Raw genomic sequence first — 16292 nt, forward strand, 5'->3', positions numbered from 1 at the left:
CAGAAAGGCAGTGGATGGGGATGCAGCATCACGAGCAGCAGCTCAGCTTTTTGAAAAGCAGAGTCCCACCACCACTTTGTCAAAAGGCAAAGCAGTGCAGAGGTACCGTGTTGGCCACCTGCACATCCCGAAACAGCCCACGGGGCTTGGCGTCACTGCTCCCAACAACCATTTCCTTCCTGCGACCCTGGCGTCACACTCCCCAGCTGTCAGCAGCGCACGGCGCTGGGGCACTGGTATTCTTCCAGGGCTGTTGGCAGAATCACTGACCCATCTGACCTGCCTTGAGCCCAACTCACAGAAACTGTCAGCAGACCTTTCTGGTGAAGGCACCACCGACAAACCCAGCTCCCAGAGAGATCCGAGTGCTCTGCAAACCTCAGACCTCCGAAACAGCAGCCCTGAGACAACAAACAGAGGCAGGTGCATAATTTCTTGGGTTTTTCTTTTACTTTTTTTTTTTATTCCTTCCCCTCCTTTGCCACGACACACACTTTGTATTAAATATCTTAAATATATTAATTTTAAAAAAGTATTAATAAAAAGCTACTGAAGGACATAGCCGGCAGAGTGACCAAGGGCAGTGACCCATTGCAAAACATGGGGATATTTTAAAAAAAGAAAACCCAGAAGACAAATGATAACAAAAAAATCTGGCATTTTTTGCATACGCACAGCTGGCTGGAATACCCTGGACTCTGGCATTATTGCAAAAACGGAAGGGAAAGCAGTAGAAAAAAATATATTCCATTGTACCAACCTGTATGGGGAAGGGAATTAAGAGCAAAAAATGAGGACGCTTTAAACATTTTTGGTATTTCAGATGTTCCCTCCCACACCCACCACCCAACCAGTTTTAGTCTTTAAGCAAGTTTTCTGGCTTGGGGTAGCCAAAGAGTACAAAATCTGCTTCATACAGCTTGTAGAGCTGCTGCCTCCAAGCCAGCGGGATTTTGGCAAACCAGTCATCTTCCCAGCTGCTGGCAGTCCTGTTCCGGTAGCTGGGGGGGAAGCGAAGCAGCCTGTCCACTTTGAGGAGCTGCAATAGATAAGCAGCATCCTCATCCAGCGTCTCCAGCTTCCCAATGAAATCATAGTCTATCTGGCACGGATGGCACAGACGGTAAACCTGCCTCCAGTGCTCATTGAAGGGGGCCATCTTCTCTGTCCTAGGATCCAGTAAGTACTGGATGAAGTCAGAAAAGGAGACTTTGAGGCCTGCCCCGAAGGCCTCACTAACAGAGGTGGGAAGGTTGGTATGGTTGGAGTACAGCTTTAGCATGGGGATGGCAAAACGCCGGTAGAACTCCTCATTCTCCAGCTCAAATTTGCTGCGAAAGGCAGAGATGAGGCGGACAAAAGGGTCTCGTACAAAGAGGAACTTAGTGTACTTCTTCAACTTGATCTTCATGAGGTGTCGGGAGAACTTCCCGTAACGGCGCCAGAACTTATTGAACGTCAAGTGGGTGCTGGTGTTGTGGACATGTTCCCGGGGGATATCCAAAGGGTTCCGGTATGGGACACCCTGGTCCAGTAGGCTCTCACTTAGCACAATCATCACCCGTTTCCAGTTGGTGCAGGCCACCTTGGGGACGTAACAGTAGATGATGCCATGGCGGTCATCCACGATCAGGTGGTTGAGCTCGTAGTTCGGGATGTCATCAAAGGAGCGGCCCTTAGTGGGGAAAGACAAACTGGAATTGGCACAAAACTCCCGCAACGTTCTCTGCCTCTCTATCTGCAGTTTCTCTTGGTCCAAGCTGTTTCTGGCGTTGTGCGTAGACCAGTCATAGCCCCGCACGTTTTCCTCCAAATTGCTCACCACAGGCTTGCTGGAGCCCTGGATGAGTAGCTGCTCTGTCTTTCGGGAGATAGAGTTGTTCTGTTTCAGGTTCGAACTAAGCAACTTTGCCAAAAATTCATCCACATCTGGCAAGGCTTCCCAGTCTTCACCTGCCGTGATACCAGGGATGGCTCCCGGGGAATGAGGCCTGGAGAAGGACGTATGCAGATAGAAGTGAGCTGTTCCCACGTTGTCCCAGTACACAATGATCAGGAGGATCATGAAGATGGAGACCAGCACCACAGAGAGACGGAGGAGCCGTGCTTTGGTCATCCTGACACCTACTTTGATAGCTGGCTTTCACCTCGATTCACCTTAGGCTTGCAGAGTGAGGCTTGGGAGCCAGCATGGTGCTGCAGACCAGGAGCCTGGAAAGGTACAAGAAAAAATGTTAGCTGATTCCCTAATCACTCTGGTTTGGAGAGAATGACCTTGCACAACCAAGACTCGCCGTGGGGCTGACTATCCATTTCTGTATGGGGAGAGCTGTGGGAGTCCGAGGTACCCGTAGAGACCCTGTGGAGAAGCGCTGACTCTGGCCAAAAGGAAGCGTAGCGTGTTGCCGTTTTACTAGTTTCCATAGCAATCATGGTTTGTTTATCAATATCAAGCTTCTAGAGTCACGTGATTTCAGGAAAAGCTGTTTTCATTTAAAAAATAAATACAACATTAAGACTTCAGGCCTAGAGTTTACAGGGGGAAGTTTGAAAGTATTAAAAAAAATACAACTACAAGAAGTACGCAGAGCCAACTACCTTTCACATCTCCTTGATTTTCAAACATAGAAAACAGGAAGAGGTCCATGATTTTAGCTTGTGGTATCACACTGTGGTCTCATGTCCCCATGAAGATGCTCTGTACCACTGTGCTGAAAACAAAGACCTTACCAGAGTTATAAACACAAAGCTGAAGATGCTATTGCTTCAGTGGCAAGCCCCTGTTGAGAGAACATCACTGACCTGAACGCACCATCTTATCTACTCTGCGTGAAGACACCCAGCAGATGTCACCTCCGTGACCTTTCTTGGTAGCTACTTCATTTTGTCAAGAACAGTGGTTACACAAACAGTCTTCCCACAAAAACCTGCAAAGGGATATGGCCCCGATAAGAGCCACGCATCAATAAAAATCTGGATGAATGATTACTTCTAACTGAATGATTTCTGAGATTAAGGATGCTCCAGTAAGCCTTTGTCCATGTCTGGACTCAACACATTGAGTCAGGACCTCTTTTCCTGGTTTAACATTATTTATACCTCTATCACACTCATACCTAACAACTCTTGATCACCAAACAGGCAAGAAATCACTGTTGAAAGGGCAGCTCAGAAGATCTTTTCTGGAGGGTGCAGCAGGTTTGGTTTTTCACTTCAACCAGTCCCATCTTTTAACTGCCACCTGCTTCCCTGTTGACTCCCAGCCCTCATCCACCAGCAAGCTCCTCCAGCAGACCCATCTCCCCACCCTGCTGCAGGTTTTCTGGTCCAAGGCTCCACGCAGAGGCAGGCTGGCAAACCAGCCTCGCTCTCTCCCCAGGTGTTCAAGGAGCCGGTGCCTACAGGCAGGGAAGAACAACATAGTAAAGTGAGGAGTAGCTACCTGATATTTTGAGGGAGAAACAAAGGTTTGCTGTTTTACAGTCTCTCTTCGCAAAGTTTAACATCAAAAGACAAGCAAAAAGCAGTCACTCCAATCTCCTCCTCCGCTCCAAGTGCAGTCCAGCCCCTGATTATAAACACAGAACAGCACCTACAGAAAACAAGAGTTGTCCTTCCTGCAGACATCTCCATTCTTTCTAACGGCTTCAGAACAAATACTACGAACACCAGCTCTGAAAACAAAACCACTTCAGGGCAAGCTGCCCTCAACAGCTTTTCAAAATGAAGACTGGGTCTCTCTTCCTCCCGAAACACAGAGGTTGCTCCCCAGCCAGTTCACACACCACCCCCAAGCAGCACCAACTCCACCCTGTACAGGGATGCGAAGAACCTGAGAGTTCAGATATGCAAAAGTGCTGAGCTCTGTCTTTCCTGGGGGAAACGTGCTCAGCATCTTTGAAGCTCGCAGTAACCGTGCATTGAACAACTTGTCTAAAGAGCCATCTGCGCGGCTCAGGGATGCCAGATTTTAACAAAGTCCTGGTTTCAAACACTAGACCAAAAGCATTAGACCAGCATTTAGTAACAAACAGGAACAATACCAGATATGGTTATCAAAGTATTAGCTCAGCTTGTCCCAAAAGACACAAAACCCAGAACCAAAGGTTTAGGGTTTTTCCACCCTCGTGTTTTTATTTACAGTCTGGAAGCAGGGGGAGCCAGAAATTCAGTGTAGCTGTAGCCTAACACACGGCTTTGCACTGCAACACCAAATGCTGTGCTTCCAGGAGCCAGGCTCTTATTCTGCATGTGAAGAAGAGCTGGAGGAACTGCAGACGTAACACCTGGCACTCTGTGGAGCAAGAAGCAGGTATTACTCAGCAGTAATTCTCTACGTTTAGTTAGTGAAGATTCAGGATGGAGCAGATCTAAGAAGAAACACCCAGAGAGATGAGCACGGAGTTAAAGAAAGGGCAAATTATATATGTGCGTCAGCACTTCAGTCCAACAGCAGAAGATAATGGAGTGACGCTGCCAAGCCTACTGCTTGGCACACTTCTGGGTTTGTGTTTTGCCCGAGTCTGTTCTTGCTTTTGAGCCGGTTAGCTGTTCAGGGCAGGGACTGCTTCCTATTCTTGATGAATAGCGTGCCCACTGCGCACTTAATTCCTAGCACACTGAGTTTCCAGCGCTGTTTGAGACTTTAGGCTGGCTGGAATGCAGCAAGCCCGGAAAGCTGCACGGAGCATCCCTTTCTGCCATCCCTGTTCCCAGCAGCTTCCACAGCTTCAGGCAGTGCAGCAGCCTGCTCGCATTTCTGCAAAGCTGTCCCACCCTGGCGCGGACAGATCACCCTTCCGGCAGCAGGGACAGAAGCAAACGAGACGCTGTGTGTGGCACACGCGTTCCTCGGGCAGACGGAAGGAGGACTCTTCGTCAAAGCCACCACCACAATGTAACTTTACCAAGCGGAGCCCAAGGGCCCGAGTCTGCTTTCCAGGACACAGCACGCAGGCCTGCCAGAGCGTTTGGCTATTCCAAGACATACAGCAGCAAGCAGCATAGAATCGAAATGACTCCGCTTCTATTAACGCTATCAATGCCAGAGAGGAGCCCTGGAAAAGAGCAACAACACCGCTTAATTCCTCCTCACAAGAAAAACGCTGCAGAAAACAGAGTTACTCTCTGGACTACGACACATCCTCTTCCCGAGCACTTCATAAAAGACACCAGACTGAAAGCACAAATTAGAGGTCTCTGTGCACATCAGAGGGAACGCGCCTCCATCCTTCCCTTGCCAGACTCAAAAGGAAAAGCCTCCAGGAGGAGCCAAGAATTTACATTCAAGTTTAACCCAAAGTCACCAGCCAACAAGAACGTGCACCAGGATCCACACAAAGCTCCTTCTGTGACACGATGCTGGCAGACTGGGAAACGGACCAAGTGCTATAATCATCCTACAGAGTCCCCTGAGCAGACATCCTGCGATCATCTCCAATCCGAACCTGGCCTGGGTGCAAACCAAGGACTCTTCTCTCCATCCCAGCCCTGAGAATGACACTGAGGTTCAAGGTCATTGGTCCCATGCTCTTCTATCACAAGCTGCCATGTCAAATAACCACCTTAAACTCTCATTTAAAATCAGAAAGGGGGAATGTGTTCCCAGTGCTCTTATTGCAAAAGCTATTGCAGATGCAACTCCTTAGGGATTTGTAAACCTTATCTGCACTTCACAGCCCAATTGTAACTGTTTGTTCTCTGGGCAAACAGCAGCCTAAGTAATTTCTGTCTCTTTCTTCCTCTTCTCTTGGATTTGTGCAACAACAACGTTCTTTCATAGCCCCACTTTGCAAAATAAAGTAACTCCAGCTCACTTACAGGGTAGTAAGGCCTAAAGAAAATAAAGGAGCTTACACACAGGTAGGTACCAGAGATGGGGAACAATACCTCCTCTCTGTGAACGGCGATGGTTTTGAAGGGACTGTGCCTCCAGAAGCTTGGGTGCAGATTTCATTTCTTCTTGCTTTGTGTTTTCCCAGGCCCCAGGCCCCTCTCCCATTGCTCCTAACTCCTTGTGAGGAAGCACAAGGCACAGCTCAGGCACTAAGCACCAGCTCACGTCCTCCAACACCCGCTCATTCCAATGTGAGATGATACAGGATTTCAGGTAGCTTGCTTGGGCTTTGCCTGTACTGGTGGATGAGAAGCTCAACATGAGCTGACAACACGTGCTTGCAGCCCAGAAAGCCAACTGCATCCTCAGCTGCATCAAAAGGAGCGTGGTCAGCAGGTCAAGGGGGGGGATTCTCCCCCTCTACTCTGCTCTCATGAGACCCCACCTGCAGTACTGCATCCAGCTCTGGAGCCCTCACCATAAGGATGTGGACCTGCTGGAGTGAGTCCAGAGGAGGCCACGGGGGCACCTCTCCTATGAGGACAGGCTGAGAGAGTTGGGGCTGTTCAGCCTGGAGAAGGCTCCGAGGAGACCTTACAGCGGCCTTCCAGTACCTAAAGCGGTCCTACAGGAAAGACGGGGAGAAACTCTTTAGCAGGGCCTGTTGTGACAGGACGACTAGTAATGGTTTTAAACTAGAAGGAGGTAGATTCAGACTGGACATAAAGAATTTTTTTTTATACTGAAGGTGGCGAAACACTGGCCCATGTTGCCCAGAGAGGTGGTGGATGCCCCATCCCTGGAAACATTCCAGGCCAGGTTGGACGGGGCTCTGAGCAACCTGATCTGGTTGGAGATGTCCCTATTCCTTGCAGGGGGGTTGGATTAGATGGCCTTTAAAGGTCCCCTCCAACTCAAACGATTCTATGATTCTATATAAAAAAAACCCAACTTCAAGTGCATACTTTCCCTTGGGGCACCTCCCTTCACCAGCAATCACTCAACTCATGAAACCTTCTTTACCCGCATCTCATGGTATGCACCTGCTACCAGTTACGCTTAGGGAATAAGCAGGCTCTAGAGAAGTGGAACCAGTTTAACCTCCTACAGGTGCAGGAGAACAAGCTCCCATCAGCCAAAGCAGAGTTTCATGCTCAGAAATGAGTTTCATGCACTTGGCCATCACTGAATAAATTGCTCCTGCCCAGCTTTCCAAAAATCTAACATCCTTTGCAGAGTGGGGAAGTTTTAACCCATGTAATGAAATCATCAGTTACCTCAGTATAAATGCACAGTGTAAGCACAAAATTTTGCACGTTTTACCCCAGCTTAGCACAGACCAGCAAATGAAGTTCCTAATCTATGTAGCTATCCCAGCACCTTCCCTCATACCGCTGCCACAAAGCCTGGTTTGTATAGGCTTGGCAGCACCGGTTGCCTCTTTTTTAACATCCATACTTGGAAATTGTCTCAATAACCATATTCCTAAGATTTCCAGCAGGAAACTCCCAAAACACAGCATGTCCTGCTGTAACGCTCGTTACCTTTGTCACAAACTTCAAGCACACCTGTCATTCCTGGACTCAGGAACACAGAAAAATCTCAGCAAGCCTCAGTGCCCATAGCCCGCGCATTTGTCGTATGTCAATACTGGGGCCAGAAACCAGACTCTGCCACTCGCACCGCCCGCCTTTGCCTTGCAAACACCGGATTCAAGCACAGTTTTCTCCTCTTTATAGCCCAGCTCTGCCCTGAAGTTCTGTGTGTGAGGTCCAAGCGGGATTAACCACGTTAACAGCCGTCTCTGCGAAGCCACACTCTACTGTCGATGGAAACGCTCCGCCGAGGAGGCTGCTTCCTGGGTTTGCTTTTGCAGCTCCTTGGACCGCAGACGCTCCCGAGTCCAGAAGCGACACTGACTGCGGAACAAGACAGGAAAGCCGGACGAGCGGGTTGCGACCAAACCTCAGGCCCAGCAGAAGGGGGAAAAGCCAGCGTCTGACGGTTTGGAGAAGAGAAACTGTCTCGCAAAGACGCCCGCCACCCCGCAGACCTCCGAGGCCCCGCAGACCCCACCGCCTCCCGGCCGAGGCGTGAGGACGGGCAGCGCTGCCCAGCCCACCGCACGACGCCCCGGCCGCCGACGGAGCCCCGTCCGCGGAACCGGCCGGCGCCGCGCCCTACCTGGCACCCTGCGGCCGCCGGGGGGAGCGGAGGGAAGCGCGGAAGGGACGCCGCGCCCCGGCCGCAGTTCATAACCGGAGCTCGCCCGGCCCCGGCCCCGCCGCGGGGCGGCACCCCCCGCCGGGACCGCCTCACCCGCGCCCCGGGCAGCGCCGCCGCCCAACCCCGTCCCCGCAGGCAGCGGCCCCCCGGGCCCTGCCCTGTCCCGCAGGCTGAGTCCGTCCCCGCCCCGCCATGGGCGGCCCCGCGCTCACCTCCCACCCGGGCAGCGGCACGTTCCTCCTCCTCCTCCTCCTCCTCCTCCTCTTCCCGCTGCCCGTCCCGGTCCCGCCGCTACCCGGGAGCCGCCGCCTCTCGCGAGACGCCGGGCACGGGGGTCCCCGCGGGGCCGCGGCGCAGGCGCCGCTCCGCCCGCCGGCGGGAGGCCGCGGCCCGCCCTGCCCCGCTTCTGCGGCCTGGCGGCTGCTCGCCCACCCGGCGGGAAGGGTGGGAGCCCGGGGCCTGAGGGCGGAGGGCCCGTAGGCCAGGCTGGGAGTGGAGGGGCTGCCCTGGCACCGGGGGACAGCAGCCCCGGCTCCTTTCCGCAGCCGGAGGGAGACCGAGACCGGTAGCAAACGCTGAGGAGGTGCCTCTCTCCTCAGAGCCCTCTGACATGGGGCTGCGCTGCCAACCCGCCCCCCTCCCCACTTCGAGCAATTACAGCAGGAAAGTTTGACCTAAAACTAATTTTTAAATGTTACAGGTTGTGTGGAGGACTCATGGCACAGCGTAACCCTGTGCGGGTATTTAATTTCCCTGCAGCTGGGGGCTCAGAGGCTGCAGAGGTAAGAACCCCCCCTCCCTCAGCACCTGCCCTGCCCCAGGGCCAGGATGGGCAGTAGGAAGAGCCAGCAACGGATGCGGTGGCAGCAGTCCCATCCCCAGATGGATGCAGCATCCTGAGACAGTTTCATGCTGTTTTGTAGAAGAAAACCCAGCCTTTTGGGTTCTAGCCCAGCACTCTTTATTAGGAGCAAAGTACAGATAACTGGATACAGCAAGGATAGAAAGCACTGCTTGAAATGCCTGGAAGAGTTTAAGCTTCCTTTGTTACTCATATTTGTGATCAAGGATCAAATCAAGTGTGGTCCTGCTTTGTGCAGGAGACGGGCTGCAACTCAGTTTCCAGCAGTTCTCAAAGCTGCAAATGATAATTTACAGATTCTACCTCTGAGATCCCAATCCCTAAGTTTTAAATTTATTAACAAACTTTAAATGTAGATTTTAAAAACAGGGAACTTAGCACATCACACAGCTCCATACTCCTCACAACAGTCATGGCAAATTATCAAACTCCGTGTTACACAACCTCCCCTCAGAGATACAGCATCAAACCGATGCAGTTGGCTCAAATATCCCACTCTTCGCATGAAATAGCTCCGAACACTGCAACTTTTCATGGTGATTCAGCCCAAAGGTATTTAGTGGAGATGTATACGCTTGGAAAACTCTTTTTCCCCTCACTTTTGGTCCCTTCAGTGCTTGCAGGTCACGTGAGGTCTTGTAAATAGAGGCTTGGCTCAAGACCTGCTGGCACAGGTTTGTTTTACACACAGTCTGTGCTTATTTTATCTGTGTGTCCTTTTTTTATATCTTTGTTTATGTGAAATAGTCAGCTCTGTGGAACAAGTTTTCCTGACCTTCTTACTTCGCAATCACTCCTCTTCCTGTTTCATAAGGAAAATTGGCCACTTCCTTATGCAATCTTACACGCTTGTATTGCATCCCCACTTCAGTGGCTTATGGCATTTTATAAATAAAAGTAATTTAAGCTTCCTCATCCCTGGAGTGAGCTAACCCTCCTCATCTTGACAGGTAGCAAAGCAAGAGGCACAGAGGGAGAGGGAGTGTGCCCAGTGTCACACAGCAAGTCAGAAAGAGCACATAGGATAATTCTTTGTAAGTGCTACAGCTGTAAAAAAAAAAAAAAAAAAAAAAAAGTTCTTCAGCCATTTGAAAAAATGTATGAACCTGCCCAAGACAGATACTTCAGCAGACCTAGGGGGGGAATCTGCTCCTGTTTGGGACTGAGAGTCACTATTTTATCCAGTGGTATGACCAGAAACAAATTTATTTGCAGCATATTTAAAAAGCTGGGAAAATACTTTTAAAAAGCCCCTTATGGAGAAGACTGCTGGCTGGAGACTTTTTTCCAAAAAGAAAAACACATTCCTGTGGTTCACCTCCAGGCTAGCTCTTATCAGGGTCTTCCCCTATCACCATGCTGCTTCTCCGGGCTGCAGTCAGACCTGAAACGCTCTGTAGATGGAAGAGAGCTTAGAGCAATCACTGGCTGCTCTCACAGCCAAACATCTGCTCACCCAAACAGCATTCCAGGCACACGTTACACCTCCCAGCTTCACAGCAACACACAGGGACAGCAGGGAAGAAAGGGGAAACTATTTCTAAGGCATTTACATTTGGTTTTAATAGCCAGGGCGCCTTTTGGATGCATGGGTGGCATCCACACTTTTGCCCCCGGGAAAAAACGGCAGCTCGGGCTCCATGCTGGCATCTTCTGGGAGGCAGATGATGTCAACACTGCTGGGAAAATGAGGTTTTCCTCTTCTCTTGGACTCTGTTAACATCCTATTTGTCTTAAACTGGAGCTAACAGCTCGAGTGCATAGTACAGAGGAAGAACATGTGGTAGGAGTATGGAAAAAGTAATTTACAATTTATAAGGTCTCTCTCCCCCCTGCTAGCCTTCTCTCTGCTTTTCAGCATCACAACACAGAAACTAACATACATTTTAAAGGTACATTCTCTCTGCACCTACTTCCTTGACTTCCAGCAGTCTCAAAACTGCAACTTCTTTGGGGCCATAGCAGGTCCTGCTTCCCCAGTGACGTCTATTCAGCTGGTTCCCCAAGCGGGCGACCGGCTGCTGCTTGTGCCGACTGCTGGCACCATCTGCAGGCCCTGCAAGCGAGGGAAGATGAAGCACTCGGTCAAGTTTCTCACACTTCAATTTGAGTCTCATTGCCAGTCAAAATGCGGAAGAGACAGATTGCCACGGGCTGTGGAGGGGTGAGTTTGGCAAAGGCACCAGGATCTGCACATCGTTGCCTTGAGAAAATCCCAAGGTGACGCTTTCAGTGGAAGCAGTATGTTGTCATACGGCTAACACAGATTAAACTTGGTACTTCACATATGGATTAGACAAGGATTATGAACACCTCTGAAAATGTTATTTTCTCTTCTTAAGAGGTTAGTTTTGGCTAAGAGGTACATGGAGTATAACTCGTTCTGGAATGTTGCCCATGTCATCTGTTGAAAAAAGAAAAAAAAAAGGGCTTAAAACTTAGCTGTAAACCCCCTCCCCATGTGACTGCTTTCCCAACTGGACAATTTGTGTTGCATTTACAGCTCTTTTAGGTGCAGATTGCAACAGTGTGAGTGCTGAAGAATATAGTAGTGCCTCCTGAGCCAGCCAATCTGATATTTTGTGTGCTCACCATTGACTTGCTTCTGTAGGACCCGTCCTTTGCTGCGGTCAGCGTTGCTCTGCTGCCTGGTGCTTGCAGGAGCATTGTCTTTCGGCAGCACCTCTTGTGGAGTCCCCTCTGTCAAAGGCAGGGAGAGCTTCATTATAAACAGTGGGAGCAGAGCACAGATTAAAAAACATTTTGCAACGCGTAAGTCACCAACAGCTAGCCAAGATAAACTATAGCATTGTAAATCAAAAGTTAACAATTTCTTTAAAAGTTAACAATTTCTTAGTTAAAAAAAAGGAAGAAGAACTAAGTAGCATCAGTAAGCACCCCCTGCCAGGATGGGAAAGGATTCTGGCTACATTCAATGGGATTTGGGTACCCAGTTCGCCTAAACTCATCCTGACCTTGTGTGTCTGCACAAAGCAAAACAGCTGAAGCTGACAGATGGTCAGGGCAGTCTGTCATGTCTTGGTCTCCTTGCTGAGGCTTGGTTTGGGTGTGAAGCTGTCTGAATGACTAGACTGAGATCAGCAACTTGTTATATGTGAACCTCAACTGAACACTAATTCTTCCCCTTAGATGAGAGAGGCACAGTTGAGGCAGTGATCTGCAAAGGATATGCGACTTGGACCATACAAAAAAAAAAAAAACCCACTTAAGATCAGATTACTAATAGTTCTGATCATTAGCCTTTACTCTGGCTTATTTCTGACATGACAATCCATCTCTTCCAACAGAGCTGATGCAAGATGTCGCCAGCGGCTCTTTGGCCCCTACCTGAATGGTGGCCGATAGGAACCTTGACCTTTGCAGCAACGGATGTGCTACTCGCAGCTTTTGACTGATGGAAGAGTCTAGCTCGATGTAGGTGATTCTCACAAGCTTTGTTTGTATAGGGGCTTGAGGGAGTCCAATGCTTAGCTTTCAAGGTCTGAAAGACATCAAGTTGAGAGTTAACCTCAGTGGTGATGTCTCACTTCTGATTGTCACCACATTGTACCAAAAATACTGTGTTCACACCTGACTTTGGCTTAGCTTGCTGTTTAGGCAGGAGGTCAAGGACATAATAGAAGAATAAAGATATTTAATTTGTTTCTTTACACAGTTTGTACTATGTTTCTCGTACTATATTTAAAAAAATCACCCTAGCTCCACTGGGTCTATACCTTCTGCTCAACCCATCCCCTTTAGAAAGAAAAACAGAGGACCTACCCTGTGGAAGTTTGGTTCGAGAGAGCGAGATGTTTTCTTTCTGGCTGTCCTCTCAGCAGACACCTCCTGGTCTCTCCTGTTCTTCAGCACTCCCCTGGCTGGGGAGCACAGCTGGCTCCCAGCTCCAGGCTCTGACAGCAAACTCCCAATACTTGCACTGTCTCTTGTCTGATAATTGGGCGTGGAATTAGCCTCTAGATACTTCAGGTCAAGCATGTCCTCCTCAGGGAGGTGAACTGAGGAGACTTCGTTCCCAGGGTCTCTGCAATGGGCTCTGGAACAGCAACTGGCTGCAATGAGGGAGATGCTTTTGGTGTTGGCAGCAATTTCCTTCAAGGTCTCCAGACTCAGTGGCACAGCAGCAGTGTCCACAGCTGACTTTTTCCCATGCAAGTCTAGAGATGTGGGGGAACGCAGCCTGGGAGTCATCCTTCCTGCAGCAATCCTGTCAATTTCTGCTAAAAATCAAACCAGTTGCAGCACAATTTGCTTTCCATTCAAAGCTTTTATACTTGTCCCCTTCAAAGCGCTTTCAAACATTTGGAAGACATTAAATTTCACCTGAAATACTGTTCTAACAAACTTCTATGTATACAGAAACAAAGGCAACATCTTTTGACTGTATCTCCCATATAGAGCCAAAGCTACAAAATGAGTCAGCTGGTGAGGGAGAGACTGATGAGCTCCTAACCCTCCCTCCTGTTCCAGGGTGCTGTGTGAAATCGGTCGCACCAGATAGATGGAGAGCCAGAATTGGAGGTGGCAGCTAAGCCTTGGCCTCTTAACTAAATCCCAGGCTTTAAACCCAAGGCCAGTGCTCTGGGAATGACTTTATTGCCTGCCAAGGTTCACCTTTCTCGCATACAATAGATTTAGCTGCTGTGCATGTTTTGCCATCACATGAGGAAGGTGCTATCCATGAAAAATACGCCTTCAATTCAGTTCCTGCCATACTGACCTGCTGCACTGGGCTTTTTGGCAAACCAGAGAAAGTTGGGCTGTGATGGGTATCCAGAGACTCCTTCCTACAGGGTGTTGTATTAGATGATCTGCAGCTGCCACTGTGAAGAGAACGTGCCAAGCGGTTAACAGATGAAAGCACAGGCCCTTTGTCAACAGGGAGAGATGAAACATGTCTAGATGAGAGCTCTCAAGCTGTGCGGAAAGCCAGAAGCCTGGTAAACATGGCAATAAAGAACGCAGCAAGGAAGGACTTCAGGATTCATGGAGAGAGATTTTGTCCCCCGATTCTCACAGACTTTGCTACTTTAGTTGGTTTAAATGCTCCCCAATCAACAGAAGCAAATGCAAACATCTCCTATAGCCCTCTCTGCAGAGAAGGTTCCTGCTAAAGCACAGAGCTACTTTGCAAGAGCAGTATACCAGGAAACTCGTTTCTAACAGATTCGTTTCTAGAGGTTTTTCTAGTTCGGTATCTCCCAGCTTTGGGGACTTAGCTGGGAGCTGCAAGGTCCCCATGCCCTAGAGAAGTCTAATAATGAGAAAGATTCACATTACTTGTCTGACTCAAGGGATGGAGGGAATGTCAAACTTCACCCCGCAGGGAAGATCCTGCATGTTCCAGGTAGACCCTTTCTGATCTCATCTTCATTAGGATCCAGATGTTGACTTACATCCAGAGAAGGGCTGTTGTGGGGCTACAGGCAGAGGGAAGAAGTAGATCCTCAGCAGATGTTTCTTGCTGTAAAGCCCCTCCTCTAGCCCAGGCTCTCAGCCTGTGGTCACACAGACACTCTTGATACCTTGATGTGCTTTTCCATAGTTCCAGCCACCTGCTATTTGCTCCTTTCCGGTGGAAGGGCACCCAAAGTAGTTTAATCTCTCGTATAACAACATGAGTGGCATTAAGTTTATTATTCAAGGTGAAACCCAACTCTTTGTCTCATTCATTCTAGGCAATCATAATAAACAGGAGACGCTGCTGCTTGGACTCCCTGCTGAAGACTGGCAATTTCCTGGCAGCCCCTTACTGTCTCAAAACACACACGTGTTCCAAAGACAAAGGGGCCAGCAGCATCTTTCCTTTCTTGCAGGGGAGACCTGAAGACTTCAATAACAACTGTGCCATGAGCAAGCAGAGGCCTCCAGATAAGACAGTCTCCTTCAGCAGTCACTCAGAGTGTTGCATATTTGGCCAGGAACTCACGAATGTTAATGTTAGCTACAAAAAAAAAAAAACCAAACCAAAACAAAAACAAACAAAAAAAAAAAACCTCAAAAAACCAAACAAATAAACAAAATCTCACCAGACCTGTTTACCAAAATATTGAAGGAGTGAGTGACAAACCCTCAAAATATCCCAGAAAGGGAAAATAGGAAGAATTAGCTCACTTATGGGTGGGCAAGCCCAGACAGTGATTTTCTTTTATCCTAAAAAACACAGGGACAGAGGCAGGAATGCAAACTTCATTGTTCCCATGCTGCTTCCTTCAGCAGCCCAAGGTATTTAGGAGTCCAGCTGCAATACAGATGCCATGCTGCTTTTGCAGTGCTAGCCCAAAAGCACAACATCCTCTTCGAGTTACCCTGCTGCCATCCTGCCCCCAAGCACCCATGGGGTAGAGGTAAGAGTTGTGACCATAAGGCCACCTTCACCTCCTCACCTTCAGGGCCGCCGTCTTGCGCTGTTCTGCCAGCAGCAGGTTGATCTGTTCTCTTGCTACTGTAACTTCATGAGGTTCAGGTGAATCTATGATACCCCCTTCCTTATCTTCCTCCTCTTTGTTTTCATCTTCCTCCTCCTTTGCTGGCTTGTCATACTTGCATGCACCCTGAGCCTTCTCTCGTTCTCAGCTGCCAGGAAAAAAAAAGAAAGGAACTTCTGGGACATGGTGACATACCTCTAATGATGCATGCCTAGCCCTTCATTCTATCTGTCCAACCTGCGTGACAGCAGCAGAACTAATTAGTCCAGGCTGCTCTGGAGCTGGACAAACCATGCAGAAGAGCGCAATTAGCTTCCGCCCATTTGGAAGTCTGTAAGACAGACCTCCTATGTGATCTTTCCATGGCAAGGAGAACAGTGCTTTTCCCCATCTTCTCACAAAGTGTTGCCTATACACAGATACTTGTTGAATATCTTTAGTGTCCTGTTTTAACTACAAATGACTTAAATCCTAAGGGATACAGAGGCATTAGGTGGGTGACTAGCAATAATGAGAGGGAACTGACACCTACTTATAGTTTATCCAGAAGAAAGGGATGCTGCTGCTTTCTCTGACATGAACTCATGCCTGGACGCAGTGCCATCTTGGAGATGGAAAACACTTCACAAACACAGGGTGACTGGACCATAGAAGAACCAACAATCCCAGTCTGCGCTGCCATCCAGTTTTTCCATTAAAACACAAGTCCAGAATAAGTTCCAAATAGAGGTGAGGTATCTACCATTTATACTTTTATTCTTGAGCTTAAACTTTATGCTAGAGGTACCTGGTTGCTTTACAGACCTACATCAGGCAACTGCACTGCAGTGCAGCACCGTGTGCAGGCTGCAGTCTCCTCACAAGCACCAGGAGGGATTAGGGATGTGTTTCTCGACAGCAGAAATCACCCGTTGTAATT

General features: G+C 49.0%; 1 protein-coding gene across 10 annotated transcripts; it reads right to left on the minus strand.

Annotated features, from left to right (window-relative positions):
• Positions 1 to 428: 428 nt before the first annotated feature.
• Positions 429 to 16059, minus strand: CHST12 (carbohydrate sulfotransferase 12). Of its 10 annotated transcripts, none has more exons than XM_086760057.1 (8): positions 15906 to 16059; positions 15332 to 15521; positions 13666 to 13768; positions 12708 to 12997; positions 12273 to 12426; positions 11517 to 11624; positions 10838 to 11328; positions 429 to 2211 (listed from the first exon to the last, which is right to left on the minus strand). In XM_086760057.1, the coding sequence occupies exon 8, from the start codon at positions 2114 to 2116 to the stop codon at positions 857 to 859; it is 1260 nt and encodes a 419-aa protein (XP_086616183.1). In that variant the 5' UTR covers positions 2117 to 2211; positions 10838 to 11328; positions 11517 to 11624; positions 12273 to 12426; positions 12708 to 12997; positions 13666 to 13768; positions 15332 to 15521; positions 15906 to 16059; the 3' UTR covers positions 429 to 856. The 10 variants fall into 10 exon arrangements, with proteins under 10 accessions (XP_086616183.1, XP_086616182.1, XP_086616176.1 ...); XM_086760056.1 differs by having other exon boundaries at positions 10838 to 10980; positions 12708 to 13162; XM_086760050.1 differs by having other exon boundaries at positions 12708 to 13162.
• Between the last annotated feature and the right edge of the window lie 233 nt (positions 16060 to 16292).

Source organism: Chlamydotis macqueenii, chromosome 15, assembly GCF_036417535.1.
Source record: "Chlamydotis macqueenii isolate bChlMac1 chromosome 15, bChlMac1.mat, whole genome shotgun sequence".
Taxonomy (NCBI): domain Eukaryota; kingdom Metazoa; phylum Chordata; class Aves; order Otidiformes; family Otididae; genus Chlamydotis; species Chlamydotis macqueenii.

Bases quoted from the DNA above. Each gene is read 5' to 3' on its own strand.
- CHST12 (XM_086760058.1), bottom strand. From the start codon at position 2,116: ATGACCAAAGCACGGCTCCTCCGTCTCTCTGTGGTGCTGGTCTCCATC.